Genomic DNA, 16,461 nt, shown 5'->3' with positions numbered 1-16,461 from the left:
CAGGGAAGTCCGGGTGAGGGTGATCCCCTGCCCTCCATTAATGCTGACTTCGTGAAGGAACATCTTGAGAAGCTGGATACCTTCAAGTCAGCCGGCCCCGACAATCTTCACCCCAGGGTACTCAAGGAGCTGGCGAGCATCATAGCCCAGCCTCTAGCACGGATCTTTGAAAACTCTTGGCGCTCTGGTGTAGGGCCCGAAGACTGGAAGAAGGCCAATGTGGTGCCTATCTTCAAGAAAGGGAGGAAAGTGGATCCGGCTAACTATAGGCCCATCAGCCTGACTTCTATCCCGGGGAAGATCTTAGAAAAGTTTATTAAAGAGGCCATCCTTAATGGACTGGCCGACGCCAACATCTTAAGGGATAGCCAGCACGGGTTTGTTGCGGGTAGGTCTTGCTTGACCAATCTCATTTCCTTCTACGACCAGGTGACCTATCACCTGGACAAGGGAGAAGAGATTGATGTCATATATCTTGACTTCAAAAAAGCCTTCGATCTGGTGTCCCATGATCGCCTCTTGGAGAAACTGGCCAATTGTCGCCTTGGGTCCTCCACGATCCACTGGCTGGAAAATTGGCTCCGGGGTCGGACCCAGAGGGTAGTAATCGATGGAAGTCACTCATCGTGGTGTCCTGTGACCAGTGGGGTCCCCCAAGGCTCTGTCCTTGGACCCATACTGTTCAACATCTTCATTAATGATGTGGACACTGGAGTCAGAAGCGATCAGAACTGGCCAAGTTCGCCGATGACACCAACCTCTGGGGCAAAGCATCCACACCAGAAGACAGGCAGGTTATCCAGGCTGACCTGGACAGGCTCAGCAAGTGGGCGGACGAGAATCTGATGGTGTTCAACGCCGATAAATGCAAGGTTCTCCACCTTGGGAAAAAAAACCCGCAGCATCCTTATAGGCTCGGCAGTGCTATGTTGGCTAGCACTATGGAAGAAAGAGACTTGGGGGTCATCATTGACCACAAGATGAACATGAGCCTGCAGTGCGATGCGGCGGCTAGTAAAGCGACCAAAACGCTGGCTTGCATCCATAGATGCTTCTCAAGCAAATCCCGGGACGTCATTCTCCCCCTGTACTCGGCCTTAGTGAGGCCGCAGCTGGAGTACTGTGTCCAGTTTTGGGCTCCACAATTCAAAAAGGATGTGGAGAAGCTTGAGAGAGTCCAGAGAAGAGCCACGCGCATGATCAGAGGTCAGGGAAGCAGACCCTACGATGACAGGCTGAGAGCCCTGGGGCTCTTTAGCCTGAAAAAGCGCAGGCTCAGGGGTGATCTGATGGCCACCTACAAGTTTATCAGGGGTGACCACCAGCATCTGGGGGAACGTTTGTTCACCAGAGCGCCCCAAGGGATGACGAGGTCGAATGGTCATAAACTACGACAAGACCGTTTCAGGCTGGACATAAGGAAGAATTTCTTTACTGTCTGAGCCCCCAAAGTCTGGAACAGCCTGCCACCGGAGGTGGTTCAAGCGCATGAACACCTTCAAGAGCAAACTGGATGCTTATCTTGCTGAGATCCTATGACCCCAGCTGACTTCCTGCCCTTTGGGCAGGGGGCTGGACTCGATGATCTTCCGAGGTCCCTTCCAGCCCTAATGTCTATGAAATCTATGAAATCTATTTGATTTGGATTAAGAACATTTTGGAATGCTGTAATGTGGTGTAAGTCTAATAGCATTAGCAGAGCTCATCCATGTTTCAGCCCTGAGTGGTGAGGGTATGCAACCAGGATCTAGAATCCCTTCATCCAGTGGGGGTTTCAATCTGGTTCTCTTCAAATGCCAAGTACACTGTGCTAACCACTGTGTCACGGGTTAGGAATATGTCACGTGTATTCAGCATCCCATGTTTCAAAATGGCAGTGGGGGTGCTTTAATTAAAACTCATCGAACAAGCCATTTTGAAACACAGGATGCTGAATACGTGTGATGTTGCAGAGTTTTAATTACAGTGGCTGTCCAGGAGCTGCTCTAATTAAAACACTCCCCTCTGCCAACACCCTAGAGCGTGTGTATAGACACCTAGGCCACATCCAGACGTGCATGGACGTTTGGTTGTCCAGGGACAAGTAGCTACTTGTCCCCAGGGAACACCCATGCCATGCATGCTTTGGTGCATGGCAAGTTGCCCTGGGTGGGGTAGGGGAGACTGGGGCCAGCACAGTGCTGGCCCCAGCAGCCTTAACTGGGGACCTGGGGGCCTCCCAGGGCTGCACCGCAACGATTCTGCCACATGGAGCCTGGCTGGCAGCGGTGTGTGGCTCCAGATGGCGTTGCTCCAGTTTTTTTTTCCTGCAGGTTTTTTTGATGGATATCCAGGAGTCAAAAAAACCCACAGAAAAAAAAACTGGCATAGACACACTTGGGCAGCATGCCTTTGCAGCATGGAGAACACTGGACTGTGAGGTATATGGTGCTGCAAATGTGTTCGCAGCGCCACATACTGCATGACCACGCTCATCTGTTCGAGCTCCTGGAGTCTTTAAGATATATCAGCTTCTTAAGTGTTAGGCAGGTTAGGCATGACTCACAGCTGCATTAGATTATCCTGCAGTGGATGGAAGTCACAGAGAGCAGTAAGGAGGGGAAGTTTCTGTCCCACTGGGAACAAGGGTCCAGGCTAGAACCCAGGGCCTGCACTGTTCAAGAACAGCATCCACACTCTCTACCTGGTTCTCTTCTGTCCTTCCAGTGCAATGTATCAATCTACTTCTCTTGGCTGCTCATTGGCCCCACTTCGAAAGGAAAGGTGGAGGGCCTGGGTGATCCTGACTTGTGGTATTCTGGTTAGAGCACTGTGATGGGAAGTTAATAAGCAGTAGTGTAGTATAACTTGGGGTGGGTGAGCCTGGCATCAGCCCTGGACATTCACTTACAGGGGGCACCAGAATGGTGGATTCCCAGGGGGTCTGTGGTGCTATACCAACAGCCCTGCACCCCAGCTGTAGCAGCAGCAGCAACAGCTGGGGCCAGGCAGACCACTCTGTGTTAGTAACAGCTGGCAACCGAGTCCCTGGAGCAGGTACGACCTGCACCCCCGCCCCCTTCTCTATAGTGTTCAGCACCTTTTCCCCCTCCCCTTTGCCCCCAGCCACCACCAGGATTTTGCAGAGGGTGCAAAACCTGCCAATTTTGCTTCTATTAACAAGACCCAAGTTCAAACTCCCTAAAAAACTGGGAGGGTGCTGCTGTTCATGGTTTCTTGTCCAGCTACAAGTTGATGACTTATGGTTTGGAATTCATTTGAACTTGGGTTGTAGACATAATACACCTTAAACCAGTGCATGGTCCTCTTCAGAATGTACTCCTAATGCATTGAAAGGTGTTAAACTTGCATAACTAAAAGCAAAATCAGGCTTGAAACGTTTCAGTGATAACTTCCAATACTATGTAATTGATGATGATAAAAGCAGAGCATATGTCGTACATTGAACTAACGAGTTTCTCTCTCTCTCTCTCTTATAGATTTTGGCAATCATTTCCATCATGTTCATTGTATTATCTACAATTGCCTTGTCACTTAACACACTTCCTGAACTACAAGGCATGGATGAATTTGGACAAACCACAGATAATCCTCAGCTTGCCCATGTGGAGGCAGTATGCATTGCATGGTTTACAATGGAATACCTCTTGCGGTTCCTATCCTCGCCTAAGAAATGGAAGTTTTTCAAAGGCCCGCTGAACGCTATTGACTTGCTAGCTATTTTACCCTACTACGTCACTATCTTCCTCACAGAATCAAACAAAAGTGTACTTCAGTTCCAAAATGTACGAAGGGTGGTTCAAATATTTCGGATCATGAGGATACTCCGAATTCTAAAGCTTGCCAGGCACTCGACTGGTTTACAATCCTTGGGATTTACACTGAGGAGGAGCTATAATGAGCTTGGATTACTCATCTTGTTTTTGGCCATGGGCATTATGATCTTTTCCAGCTTAGTATTTTTTGCAGAAAAAGATGAAGATGATACAAAATTCAAAAGCATCCCAGCTTCCTTCTGGTGGGCAACTATCACCATGACAACAGTAGGCTATGGAGACATCTACCCCAAAACTCTTTTAGGTAAAATAGTAGGAGGGTTGTGCTGCATTGCTGGAGTACTAGTGATTGCTCTTCCAATTCCAATCATTGTCAATAACTTCTCTGAGTTCTACAAAGAGCAAAAGAGGCAGGAGAAAGCTATCAAGCGCAGAGAAGCACTCGAAAGAGCAAAAAGAAATGGCAGTATTGTCTCCATGAATATGAAGGATGCTTTTGCTCGCAGTATAGAACTGATGGACATTGTGGTAGAAAAGAACGGTGAAGGTGTAAGCAAAAAGGATAAAGTTCAAGACAATCACTTATCTCCCAACAAGTGGAAATGGACCAAGAGAACTCTCTCAGAAACTAGCTCTAGTAAATCTTTTGAAACAAAGGAACAAGGATCTCCAGAAAAAGCTCGGTCCTCTTCTAGTCCCCAACATCTGAATGTCCAGCAGTTGGAGGACATGTACAATAAAATGGCAAAGGCTCAGTCACAGCCAAATCTTAACACTAAAGAGTCAGGTCAGCCTGGAAAGCCAATGGAAGAGCTAGAAATGGAAACTGTTCCTGGCCCTACGGTCCCTCTGCTGACAACCCGTGCAGACGGGATCATTGACATGAGGAGCATGTCAAGTATTGACAGTTTTATAAGCTGTGCTGCAGAATTTCCTGATTCTGGGAGGTTCTCCCACAGCCCACTTGCTACACTTCCCTGCAAAGGTGGTGTTAATCCGATTCAGGAGCAAGTCAGGCCAGAGGTGAGCGGGGCCAGGTTTATAGAGACAAATCCCAACTCTGAAGGCAGCCACCACTCTTCTTTTTTCATAGAAAGTCCCAAAGGGTCCATCCAAGCCAGTAATCCTTTAAAATTAAGATCTCTGAAAGTCAACTTTATGGAAGAGGACACCAGCACATTAGTACCAGCATCAAATGTACTGAGAATATACCCAGATCCTTTCAAGAACAGGGGAGTTGCTGCTGCAGATAGCTCCCTACTCTCTGATCGATCATTAGTGAGTCCAGAAACCTCCATCTATACTACTGCAAGTGCTAGAACACCCCCAAAGTCTCCAGAGAAGCAGACAGCAATAGCTTTCAACTTCCATGATGCCAGCATACATAAATACATAGATGCTGACACTGATGACGAAGGTCAGTTGCTTTATGACTCAAGCCCTCCCAAAGGCCTCCCAGGAAACATAAGCCCCAAGTACAGTGTTACAAACAGTGGTTATCTAAAACAAAAGGATATCATTTATAGAACGGAGAAGAACCATCTAGGGGCTGCTGCTTTACCCACCTCGCCTAAGTTGATAGGGCAAAACTGCATTTACTCCATGGAAGGTATTACTGGAAAAAGCCAGGGCAATCAGGAGACGGTCAGACTAGAAAATCACATTTCACCAGAGGTCCATGTATTACCTGGTGGTGGAGGACACACTAACATACGTGATCAAAGCATCTGATGTGTGCTCCCCAAAAAAACTTGTTGAAAGTTAAAAGAAATGTCTTTACACTCAACACAAGAAAAGAGCTTCTGCATGGCATGAACTTTGACTGAAACAAGCCACCTGTTTCTAAAAGTCTAGGAGGAGGTCCAGTGTGGGTTTGTGAAAATGTCCTTCTCTGGAACAGCTATACTAACATTGCCCAAACTCATGCTACCAATGTCAGTCAAAATAAGGACTACGAATCTTGATTACACATCAGTCTCCTTTCATGTCCTCCATTGAAGCCAGTGTGACCAAATATACATCCAATCCCCTTGTACGATGGATCTCCTTTTGGAAATGTTAACATCTGATTTGCATTGCTTCTGTAAAAGAGGCCAAAGCAGCCAGATTTAAACTCTGGAACAAATTACTGGGGTCGGTATAAAGTTAGCAGAAGTGCAACACTCGCTGCTTCAGAGCAGCTGTTCCAAATATTCCCTTCCACAGCTTCCTCTCTGATGGATACTATGCCTAAAGGTAACAGGGAACACTCTCACTATGGGGAAAATCAAACCATTTAAAACAATGGTGGTCTAGAGAATTAAATTATTAAAATGCTCTCTGTGTGTTTATACAAGATAATAGTACAAGATACTGTAGGACCTGAAGTTTTATTTTGAAATATCAGCAGGGTGAGTTGCACCACTTGTATCTAATTTAAAACACCCCCCATTGGAACATAGTGAAACCCGTGGCTAAAAGCAGTACTTACTTTAGGGCTATAATATGGTCCTAGAATAAACAACAGCCCACGCTGGGAGAGTGTGAAGGAGCCATGCAGAAGGAGAAATCTCCAGAGGCATTTTGGTTGACTCTGCCAGAATTCCTCCACGGTGCTGGGGGACAGTACACTTACGTGAGAGCTCAGCCCTTTTATTGGGTGTAGCATGCTCTTGCTTACTGTTCCACTACCCCACGTCGGCTGTCCTGTGCGGAAGGGTGGGGCCTGCGCCCGGCCTCGTTTGGAGAGTCCAAGCATAGTGACAGCCCTAGGTTGTACAGTGCTTGTGTTGTGGCCAGCCCCTGTACAGGAGGGCAAGGAATGGCAGGGGTGGCTCCTTGGGCTCCTCCCGCTGCCACTTGCACTCTCATGCAAGGGTCACCTTGGAAAGTCAGAGAGGAGCTGGTCGGTCAGAAGCGTTTTGCACTCAAGCCGTGTCAAATGAAAAGATATGCAAGTGTTAAACAAATATGCAAAAAGAGGGATTGCTGAATTCTGAACCACTGGCCTAGTTGTGCTCTCACTTGTAATGATGCAAATCAGCAGCGACTCCTCAGAAACCAAACGGAGTTATGCACGCGCAAAATGGAAGCAAGTCAGAGAAGAATCAGGTCCAGAATTTTAATATCATTCAATCAGTTTTTTAGAATTGACCATTTTAAACAAAAACACAACTAGCAGCCACCAGCCTAGGTTTTGGGGTTTTTTTAAAATATTGTCCTTCAAATACAAGTTGCATCAAATTGTGTAGGAAAGTAATTTTTGTTTGGTTTTTAATATTTAAAAGTAAAAGCACTTTATGTTGACTTTTTTTCCTTCACAAAGGTGGAACAACAAAACAGAGTGCATATATATATAGAGAGAGAGAGAGAGACAGATAAAAAGAATCTAGCACTTTAAACAAGCACTATCTTAATTTGTGCCTCCTGTCATGAATGTGCTTTGTTACACGTCTGTAACAAACCACAATCCGTCTTGTGATAACTGTGATGGTAACCATTTTATGTTGCGTCTGTTTTACTGTAAAAGTAAATTGTAAATAATTTAGTCAATAAGCATTTCGTACATATTTATGAGTACCTGCTGGGCTGTGTAACTACTTGCATGCAACAGGTCTTGGTACGTAAACATAACGTGTAACTTTTTATAAAGAATACATTATGTGTTGGAGGAAGCCCATGAACCACCTGTGTCTGGCGCATTCTGTTCCTTTCTCTTGTGAAATAGCTGTTGATTAGTCCTGAACGTAACGAATGGTCTGTCCATCCAAGCTGTATGACACTTCTGTCTGTGATCAGTAAGAGTGAGTGCAGCATGTACAGACAAAAGCAATAAGCACATGTATGTTTTAAGGAATCATTATGGGTTGTAAGTATAGTTTTTTAGGTCTTTCCTTGGCACAATACTGTACACATGCAGGGATCCATATGTGCTGCAGTTATCTTGATAATTCCCCTAGGGAATTGGGGTACTTTCTTTTACTTGCTTTTACCTGTTAATTTCCTTGAGTAAGGAGTAAAAACTGAGTAATAATTGCAAGAATTTGCCCGATCACTGGAGAGCAGACCTCATTCCATGCAAAGAGTTACACAGGTGGTACTCAAGCTAAATAAAAAGTACCTGTACTCACAAAAGCATCTTCAGAGAACCTAGATAGGGCCAATTCCTGAGGGTCCTTAGCTTTTGTTCTGTCCTTACTCAGTCAAAACCCACATTAATTTGAACGGGAATTTTGCCTGATTAAGGATTTCAGGCTATGGCCTGTAGTAAATACAAGTGTACTTAGGGGAACTATTGTATTGCTGAGATACTTGTTAAGATTGAGTCATTATTAGAAAGCAAAGTTAAAGTGACTTTCCAGCAGATAAGCTTTAAATATTCATTTATTCTATGGGCTCTTAGACCATAGAGTGGAAATGAGAAATTTTAAAGAGAACAGTCTTAACATAATCTCTGTGTTTCAGTAATCAATCAGTCATGTCTGCCATCAGCACAAATGTAAAAAAAAATAAATTAAAAAAATAAAAAAAAAATCAGGGAAAAATAACTTTTTTGATAAAGTAAATAATAGTGATTTCCAATTTAAATATTTTTAGAGCTGATGCTTTCGTGTGGAAAAAGTCATATTTTACATATCAGGAAAGTGGACGTTTAAATATAGCCATATAGTGTAGTATTTTCCAGACCTTCATTCAAATTGATATACCAGTATTTGGTTTATAGATGGCACTGACAAAAATGTACAGATCAATAATTACATCATTTTTTACCAATAATCAACTGGTGCAACTCTCCTTGTAACCAAAGGCCCTCTCTCTGCCTTGTGTGATCAGTACGACACACACCTTATATCATCAGTTTAGTCTTACCTTTAAAGTAGCATTTTATGGAGTCACTTTTGAAAGCCAAGTTCAAAAGTATCACTAAAAAAATCTACCTTTTAAGTCTTAATAGCCAAAGTCCTATAGATTTCTTATAGAAAGAGATTATTTTAAAGTTAAGCATATAATATGCTTAAAGAGCATTTCTTTCTTATGTGTGTGTGAAGATGTAGCTCAGATTTGTGCCCAGTTTAAAAATATATATAATTAACTTATTTTAGTGAAATAAAGTTGGAATAAGAAGTACCCATATATGTGCCCATAGCACATATATATATTATGTAAGCACTGGGAAATCTACTCTCAAATGAAAAGCTAAGCTAGAGTAAGTCTGTACTCATTACAAAAGAAAGGGCAGTGCTTTGAAAAAAAAAAATTTTAACTAACCAAATCCTATAGGTATTTAAAGGATGGTTTCATTTTGCAGTTCATTTGCTACACATTTCCCTGACATTATAAAACTGGGCGACGGGATGGGACAGGATGGGAATATGCGGTATCTCTTGCATCAGGCTAAAGTCTGCAGTTCAGTCACTAACATCTAGCGTCCTGTACTGTGTACCATGTGTCAAGCAAGCTGAGAGAGGGTTGCCTACTGCTGCAGAGGACATTATATCTGAAAGACCATGTATGCGTGATGTCTGGAGTTCTTGCTTGTAACTCAATCAATCAATTTTTTTTCCTTTAAATATAAATATATAAATATATATTTATGTGCGGAAAGAATGGGTGCAGTTTTTTAAACGAGGAGGCAAAGATTCTTTGACTTTTAGCTTTGTACAGAAGAAAACAGAAGTAACTTATTGTAGTAGATTTCTCAGTGCCTTTTCCAAGACAACTTCACCTAAGCACACTTAAGGAAAAAGAAAAACAGTCTCTCCTGTGAAACCCACATTTGACGAGAGGTTCAAGAATCTATAATGTAGAAGAAGAAAAAAGAAAACCACTGGAACGCACATTCCCTTTCTGAACATGCTGTGTGTCAAAGGCCAGGGGAATATTAGTCTGTGCACGTCACGCAGAAACAAATCCAATGGGGTTGGTTTCTTTGGCAACTATGGCTGTGATAAACTGTAGCCTTTTCTTCCCTTGCAGCTAATAAGAAAAACATTTCTAAGGAAAACAGTATTCTCTTCTGTAAAATTGTAATGTATTGTTAATATTTGTACCTATTGTATATTTATGTCTTCACAGAATTATGACTGGTACAGTTTATAGTAAATAACAGGGGTATTTAAAACTCATTACAGAAGACAAGGTTTCTAAAGCCAGGTTCTCTCTCTGTTGATAAATTCCACATAAATGTTATCTACAATAGTTTTGAACGCCTCATTTTAAGCAAACAGTAGACTTACTAAGTAAGGTAATGCAACAATGGAAACTGTATGGCATTTATGTTGTATTACATAGCTCAAGCTCAGACAGTCAACAAAATGGGGAGTTTGAGCTTCCCAGACTACTCCAAGATTAGTTAAAATGAGATATTTATTTAAGAAAAGCTCTCAGATTTTTATCAATCATTAAGCTTACGGTAACCAAAAGGAACAAAGCACTATCTTAGATTGCTTTAGAATCACCCAGTCGGGGAGAATATGGCTTTAAATAGTTCTTGATTAAAGTACAGATGTTCTAGTTACCTCTGTACCTTCTGTTTGCCATTGTGTTGGCTCTATAAGTATCTGATGTATTGGGAAGTCATGTGACTTTCATGCATTCCAGAGTAGTCTATTTTTCTGTTCAGATTCAAAAAATTATATATATGAAATATAAATATATATCTGTATTTTTAGCAAATTTATAATAGGGCAATCAAGTCAAATTTCTTCTTTTTGTATTACAGAATAATATATTAGAGGCTTTATGGTTGTCCACTTAACATAGCTGATTTCCTGACCTCTCTTTTTTTTTGTTATGTTTCTGTTCTGAAAAACACCTGCAACATCCCTCCTGGAAGTGCGTCCACCAAAAGTCATAGAGTCTGTCTGATGTTGTCACATTTTTGTATTCTCCTGTTTGTGGTACTCAAAAATAACAAGGGACTGACTGGCTACGGGAACTAAGATGTTTCTTCTTAGAACAAGAGAGGCTGGGTAGAGGCTGATCTCAGCTCCACTGGTGTAAATGTAGAGGAATTCTATTGACTTCAACTCTTAACCGCAGCCTTTGGCTTCAGTGGAGTTTTTCCAGATTTACACTAATTGAACTAGGTGAGATCAGAATCTTGCCCAGTATGTTGAAGGAACTAAATTTGGCAACTTCATTGTCATAAAAATTACTAATGGAGTCAATTGCAAAAGTTTGAGAGAGGGAGTGGGGCAAACATCATAATCAAAACTTCAGGCTCTAGTCCAAGGCCAAGACCTGATGATGCATTCTTTATTCAAGTGAAGCTCCCAGTGAAGCCTGAAGCCCAAATGGGAGTTTTGCCTGTGTAAAGACTGAAGGGTCAAGCAATTCTTCTGTATTTTGGTATTTCAGTCCTAGGCAAATCCAGGAAAGGGGGGAAAATTGGGGGAATTAAATCCTGAATTTACAAATTTCAGAAAGGTATTGGATTTGGATTCCGTAAGGGCAAAGGTTCATCCATGTACTTATTCCTTCATGATCATTTTGCTGCTGTCTAATTATAATGAAATCGAAATACATGAGATAAATGCATGCCCTTGATATATACTATCTCATGGCCTTTGAAGTCAATGGGGAGTTTTGCTGGCTAAGAACTGCACAATAAGTTTTAAAATTTGGCCCTAAATTTATATACAAGTATTTCCTTTTCAATTAGTTCAAACATTTAAAAATGAGGTGATTATTTGTGCATCGGCAATTTCTTCCCAGAGATGAAAGTCTGGCACAGTTCCCTTCTGTTAGCCCAACTCCACATTTATACAGCGATAGTCTCTTCAAAGAATTTTCCTATATGCCTGCAGCCCTAGAGAGCCAACCTGAACCAAGATTTATTATGAAGTATATACTTGTTAAAGTGTATAATAATCAGCAGTCACAGTATGAACAGTCTTGCAATATAGCCAGCAAACATTAGTTTGCATGCAGTTATGCTTATTAAGATCCATCAACCACATGAGGCCATGAAAACAAATGAAAGAATGGGCGTTTCTTATTTCTGAAAGGCAGCTGCACCTACAGCCAGCCAGTTTGGATGGCATTGGATATCTGATATCAAAGACCATACAAGATACTGTCAAAAGGCCCCTTCCACACCATTACAATATTTGGTTCCTCAACATGTTGGGCAGGTCCAGACAAGCGTGCATGTGTGACGTGCAGGATGCAAATCCATCTGCAGTGCTGCACACCACATGTACCACACGTGCAGGCATTCCCCCTGCTCCTAATTTGCAGTGCGGGGGCAGTTTTTGACACCAAGAGATCACAGTGTCAAAAAAAACATACCTGAAAAAAACAGAGTGGCACATGTGGCGGCAGCATGCACCACCCAAAACTAGAGCCTGGCTGGGCAGAGCCACACTTCGGCTGCCAGCCAGGCTCCCTACTGCCAGATCGCTGCCGCTGGAGCCCTGGGAGGCCCCCAGGACCCCAGATGAGGCTGCTGAGGCCAGCCCAGGTGCTGGCCTCAGCCTCCCTTACCCTACCCAGGGCAACTTGCCATGTGCCAGGGACATTCCCTGACACACATTGTGCTGCTGCTACTTGTCCCCCAGAAAAGCACGTGCACACTCATCTGGACACCCCCATTATGGGCAAAACTCATCACTGATATAGGTTGCACCTGTTTATCCCAATGTTACATTTGACCTCTCCCACATTAAGAAATAAAACTTCCAAATGCCAACTCTCTTATTAAAGAAGAGATATTTGTTTTCCAGTATGTATGATATTGCTATATGCTAATATGATTTATGCCCTTAAAGAAATGTTACTTTTCTGCAAGGCAAAGGAAACCTTCTGAAAACTAAAAGTTCACATTCAACATGCATATCCCCTTTGTTGCTGGTGTTACCTAAGCCACCAATAAGTGTCCTTTGACACCAATGGTAGGGTGCCACAACTGTTCATAACTGTAAATACTCAGAATTTTGCTTTGCTTGATTCTGGCTTCGTCGCACATTAGTCTTCAGCTTAAAAATGAAAACTTGTCATTTTTGTTTTTAAATAGAAATGAATACTTTTGATGGTCTGTAGGTCTGAGCAAAGATTAACATTCAAAATGCAAAAGGGACCCTTACAATATTACAGCTATGCTACACTTACAAGACGACAAAAATTCTATTTGGACTCAAAGCGAAGGCCCACCGCAATGAGATCTTTTTGAGATGCCAGTTAGCCAAATTCACTTTACAATCCAAACTCTTTGGTGATGTAAAGTAGTAAAGGTCCATTGAAGTCAATGGAGCTATACCCATTTACATCCCTGCAGAATTTGGCCCTATATTTTTAAAAGCTAAAGGCTTTATGTAATCTCAGGGACAGAAGACATCTGTCCATGCATCTGCTTGAAAACCAGAGGGGTGGGGGAAAGGAAAAGCAGTAGTACTCAGATGAAAGCATGTGAATGGGGGTAATACTCCATGAAAGGGAAAGACAATCATTTCATTAAGATGTGTTTATTTATAATCAATCCACATCATTTCTATCTAAGTAAGCTAGATCAAAAACTTAGGGTAGAATACCAGCCCTAATAATATCCCTGGGGAAACTCACATTGAACTCACTCAGGGGGATCAGAAGTCTACCCCACACTTTTTAAACTTACCAGAACCTTGAAAAAAGACAATGGATTTGTCAAAGCACCTATGCACAGATATTTTAAACAATTATGTTTGACTGTGCCACACTGCCACACCTTTTAGCCTCCTTGATAATTTGCAATTAAGACTATTTCAGGACACATCAGTTCTGATCTGTACTCGGTATTTCATGGTCATTGTGCAGTATTTCAATTAAGATCTGTCCCCAGTCACATCATTTAGTTCTTAAGTCCTGTTATTTCTGTTTCTGACATATTAACTTCACTTTCCCTCATTTGACCAAAAACTTTTTTTTTTTGTAATCACAATGCTGCTGGCTTGAGGTACAGGTACAGGGCACTTTTGAGCCCTTTGTGATGGTTGGTGCACATAGTTCTTTTCATAATGAAACATTCCCCACTGGTTTGTTCTGGGGGCAGAGTCTCCATGTTACTTTGAATTTTGACACCATGACACCTGAATCTGAAAGGCTGGCCACAGCTTCTAAACCACCCACATCTTTCTCTCTTTTTTTTGTTTTAATGTTCTTTTATTAGTTTAGTACTTTGACTAGATTTTGGGTCACTGCACCAAACTTTAACATGGAAGAGTCCTGCTTTTTAAATCAATCCAGTGAAGCAGTTCTTAAGTGGGGAGAAAAACCTAAAGATGCATTACTATGTATGCCCTCAAGGACATACCAGCATGTTGGAACAAACTTGTGACCACTTAGGGAAATCACATCTCTGTCACTAAGCTACGCATCATGGCAACTAGGAACTTCACGGAGCCAGTGGTAATAGCACGTGCATCCTCCTACTTCAAAAGCACAGGCTCTGTCACCCTCTGTTAGCAATTAACAGGCACGGCCGATGACCCACAAATAGTTCTGATTGTATTCTTCAGAGGGCAGACATGGGCCCACATGCGAGCCAGAATGGTAGGCCACGTCTACACTGCAAAATTATTATGCGTGGCAGCAGCATGTTCAAACATGCCATGTGGCTTCACACAGGCTGCCTCCATAAGCATGTAGCCATGTTCAAGCAATGCTGAAGGTAGATTAATCAGCCTGTGGGTGGGCTAATGGGTATTGTCACTCAGCCCGCTCATTGCAGTGGGCAAACATGGCTATATTGCTTCTGTAGGTTTAGGAGACACCCTGCTCAGAGCAGCACAGGGCATTTTAGGGCATCATTGCCAGGCATGGAGAGCTTTCAGTCTAGATGTGGCCTTGGAGAAATAAAAGCAATGCAAGGCAAGAAAAAAAGTGTGAAATGTAATAGCAAACAAAAAACTAGAACTATGTCCTGTGGCTCTCCAGGCTGCCTTGGATGGGATTATTAATGTGTCTGGAAAACGACGTTATTGTGAACCCAGATTGAAAAAAGGCAGAAAATGCAAAACCTCTTTTTCACCTGCCTTGTACCTTTTGGGATTTTTTTCTATGTGTGCAAAGCACAGGACATGGTGAATCTGGCCTAACATTATTACATACGCACACATGCACTGTGCACTCGCTGAAAGGATATAAATATCCTCCTGGCCTGACTGGTTCTACACAGCCTAAGCTCTCCATCTATCAGATTTTGTGAAAGTAAAGAGCAGTGCATCAGAAAATGTTTTCTCACCATTTGAGCACTTATCAACACCCTAATGTTTTGGGGCAATTGTAATTCCATTAGTCATCTAGTAGTGTACTTAGTCTGACATTTTTTGTAACTTTAATTTAGTCCTTGTTGAAGCTTATTGATCTCTCCGGTTGTTTCCATAAAAATAAGTTAACAACAAATTTTAAAAAAAATCAATGTCTTTATATGCATGTAGTGGTATGAAACTGTGATCAATGTGTGACATTCAGAAACTGTACTGTCTTGTAAAATATGTCCAAATGTCTAAGGATTTTAAAGCAATGGTCCCTTACTACAGACTGCGGAAATAAATAAAAAGCTATGAATAAAACTGAGACTTGACTTGGTTGGTTTCACTGTACTGAGCTGTGTAATACTGAAATAACTACGACTGATTGGCACTGAGTTTTGTTCAATGTCATAGCAATTGATAGTAGGTTTTAGGCGCACACTGTATTCCCATATCTAGAACACGGGGCAGGGAAGCACTTAAGCACATACACAACTTTAAGCAGGTACCGTATTTCACAGTGTATAAGTTGACCCCCAAGTTTTTTATCAAAAAAGTTAAGTGTTTCATATTTCCAATGTATAAGTTGATTTTCACTTTGATCTTTGTCATGTGAAAAGGGATCAGACCCTCATATGCTGGTGGGCTCTAGGGAAGTTGGATTGGGCCCCTGGGAGCTCAGTCAGCACCCGGCCCACCGACAGCTCGCCCCCTGGCTGCGGGGTGTGGGGGGCAGGCAGGCTCCTCTGGACCCCTCACTGCTTCTGCCTTCAGCAGGCTCCTGCGGTTGGCAGGACACCTGGCACTGCCCAGGAAGGGGCTGCCTCGCCCCAAGGGCAATACAGAAGGAGAGGCTAGGGGTGTTGGGCAGAGCCAGGTGTTGGGCAGGGCAGCCCTTCTGGCAAGGCAGCCCTTTCCCAGGTGGTGCCAGGCATCCTGCCAGCCACCGAAGCCTGCTCAAGGCAAAATGGTGTGGGGCCTGATGCTGCTTTCAGTGGAGCCTGCCCACCCCCAACATCTCCTGCAGCCAGGGGGTGAGCTGATGGCAGGCTGGGCAGCCCCTGAGCTTCAGGTGGGGGGCAGTTCTTCCCTCCATGGTGGCAGCACCCCCCCGGGCCTGGCCAGGCTGGCTGCTAGCTGGCCAGGTGCTGCCCAATCTCCCAGGGGCCTGATCCAACTTCCTGATCCAACTTCCAGATACAGTGTATAGGTCACAGTAGAAATTTAAGGGTAACATTTTTGTGCTCAAACCTCAACTTATACATTGTGAAATATGGTATTTAAATCAGATTAACTTAATACATGAAGTTAATAGGACTGTGCGAAGCTTCAGTAGCCAATTTGACTTGGAGGAGATTCAGCCCAATTTGGTGGCCAACTCTCCGAATCTAATTGGGAGACCAAATAAAAACTCTGAATTGAATCGGAAGCCTCCAAATCAATTTGGAAAAGATTCGGTGCCAATTTGGAGATTTAGC

At 42.9% G+C, this 16,461-nt stretch overlaps 1 protein-coding gene across 1 annotated transcript in view; it reads left to right on the top strand.

The window, feature by feature from the left end:
* Positions 1 to 6,949, top strand: part of KCNB1 (potassium voltage-gated channel subfamily B member 1) — a 235,896-nt gene extending 228,947 nt beyond the window's left edge. The window contains exon 3 of the mRNA XM_006018148.2: positions 3,480 to 6,949. Within this exon, the coding sequence (XP_006018210.1) occupies positions 3,480 to 5,507 (2,028 nt within the window). The 3' untranslated portion in view covers positions 5,508 to 6,949. The remainder of the gene's footprint in view (positions 1 to 3,479) is intronic.
* Positions 6,950 to 16,461: the final 9,512 nt, after the last annotated feature.

The sequence above is a fragment of the Alligator sinensis genome, unplaced genomic scaffold (genome assembly GCF_000455745.1).
Source record: "Alligator sinensis unplaced genomic scaffold, ASM45574v1 scaffold115_1, whole genome shotgun sequence".
Taxonomy (NCBI): Eukaryota; Metazoa; Chordata; order Crocodylia; family Alligatoridae; genus Alligator; species Alligator sinensis.
This window is presented reverse-complemented; position numbering and strand designations above follow the sequence as displayed.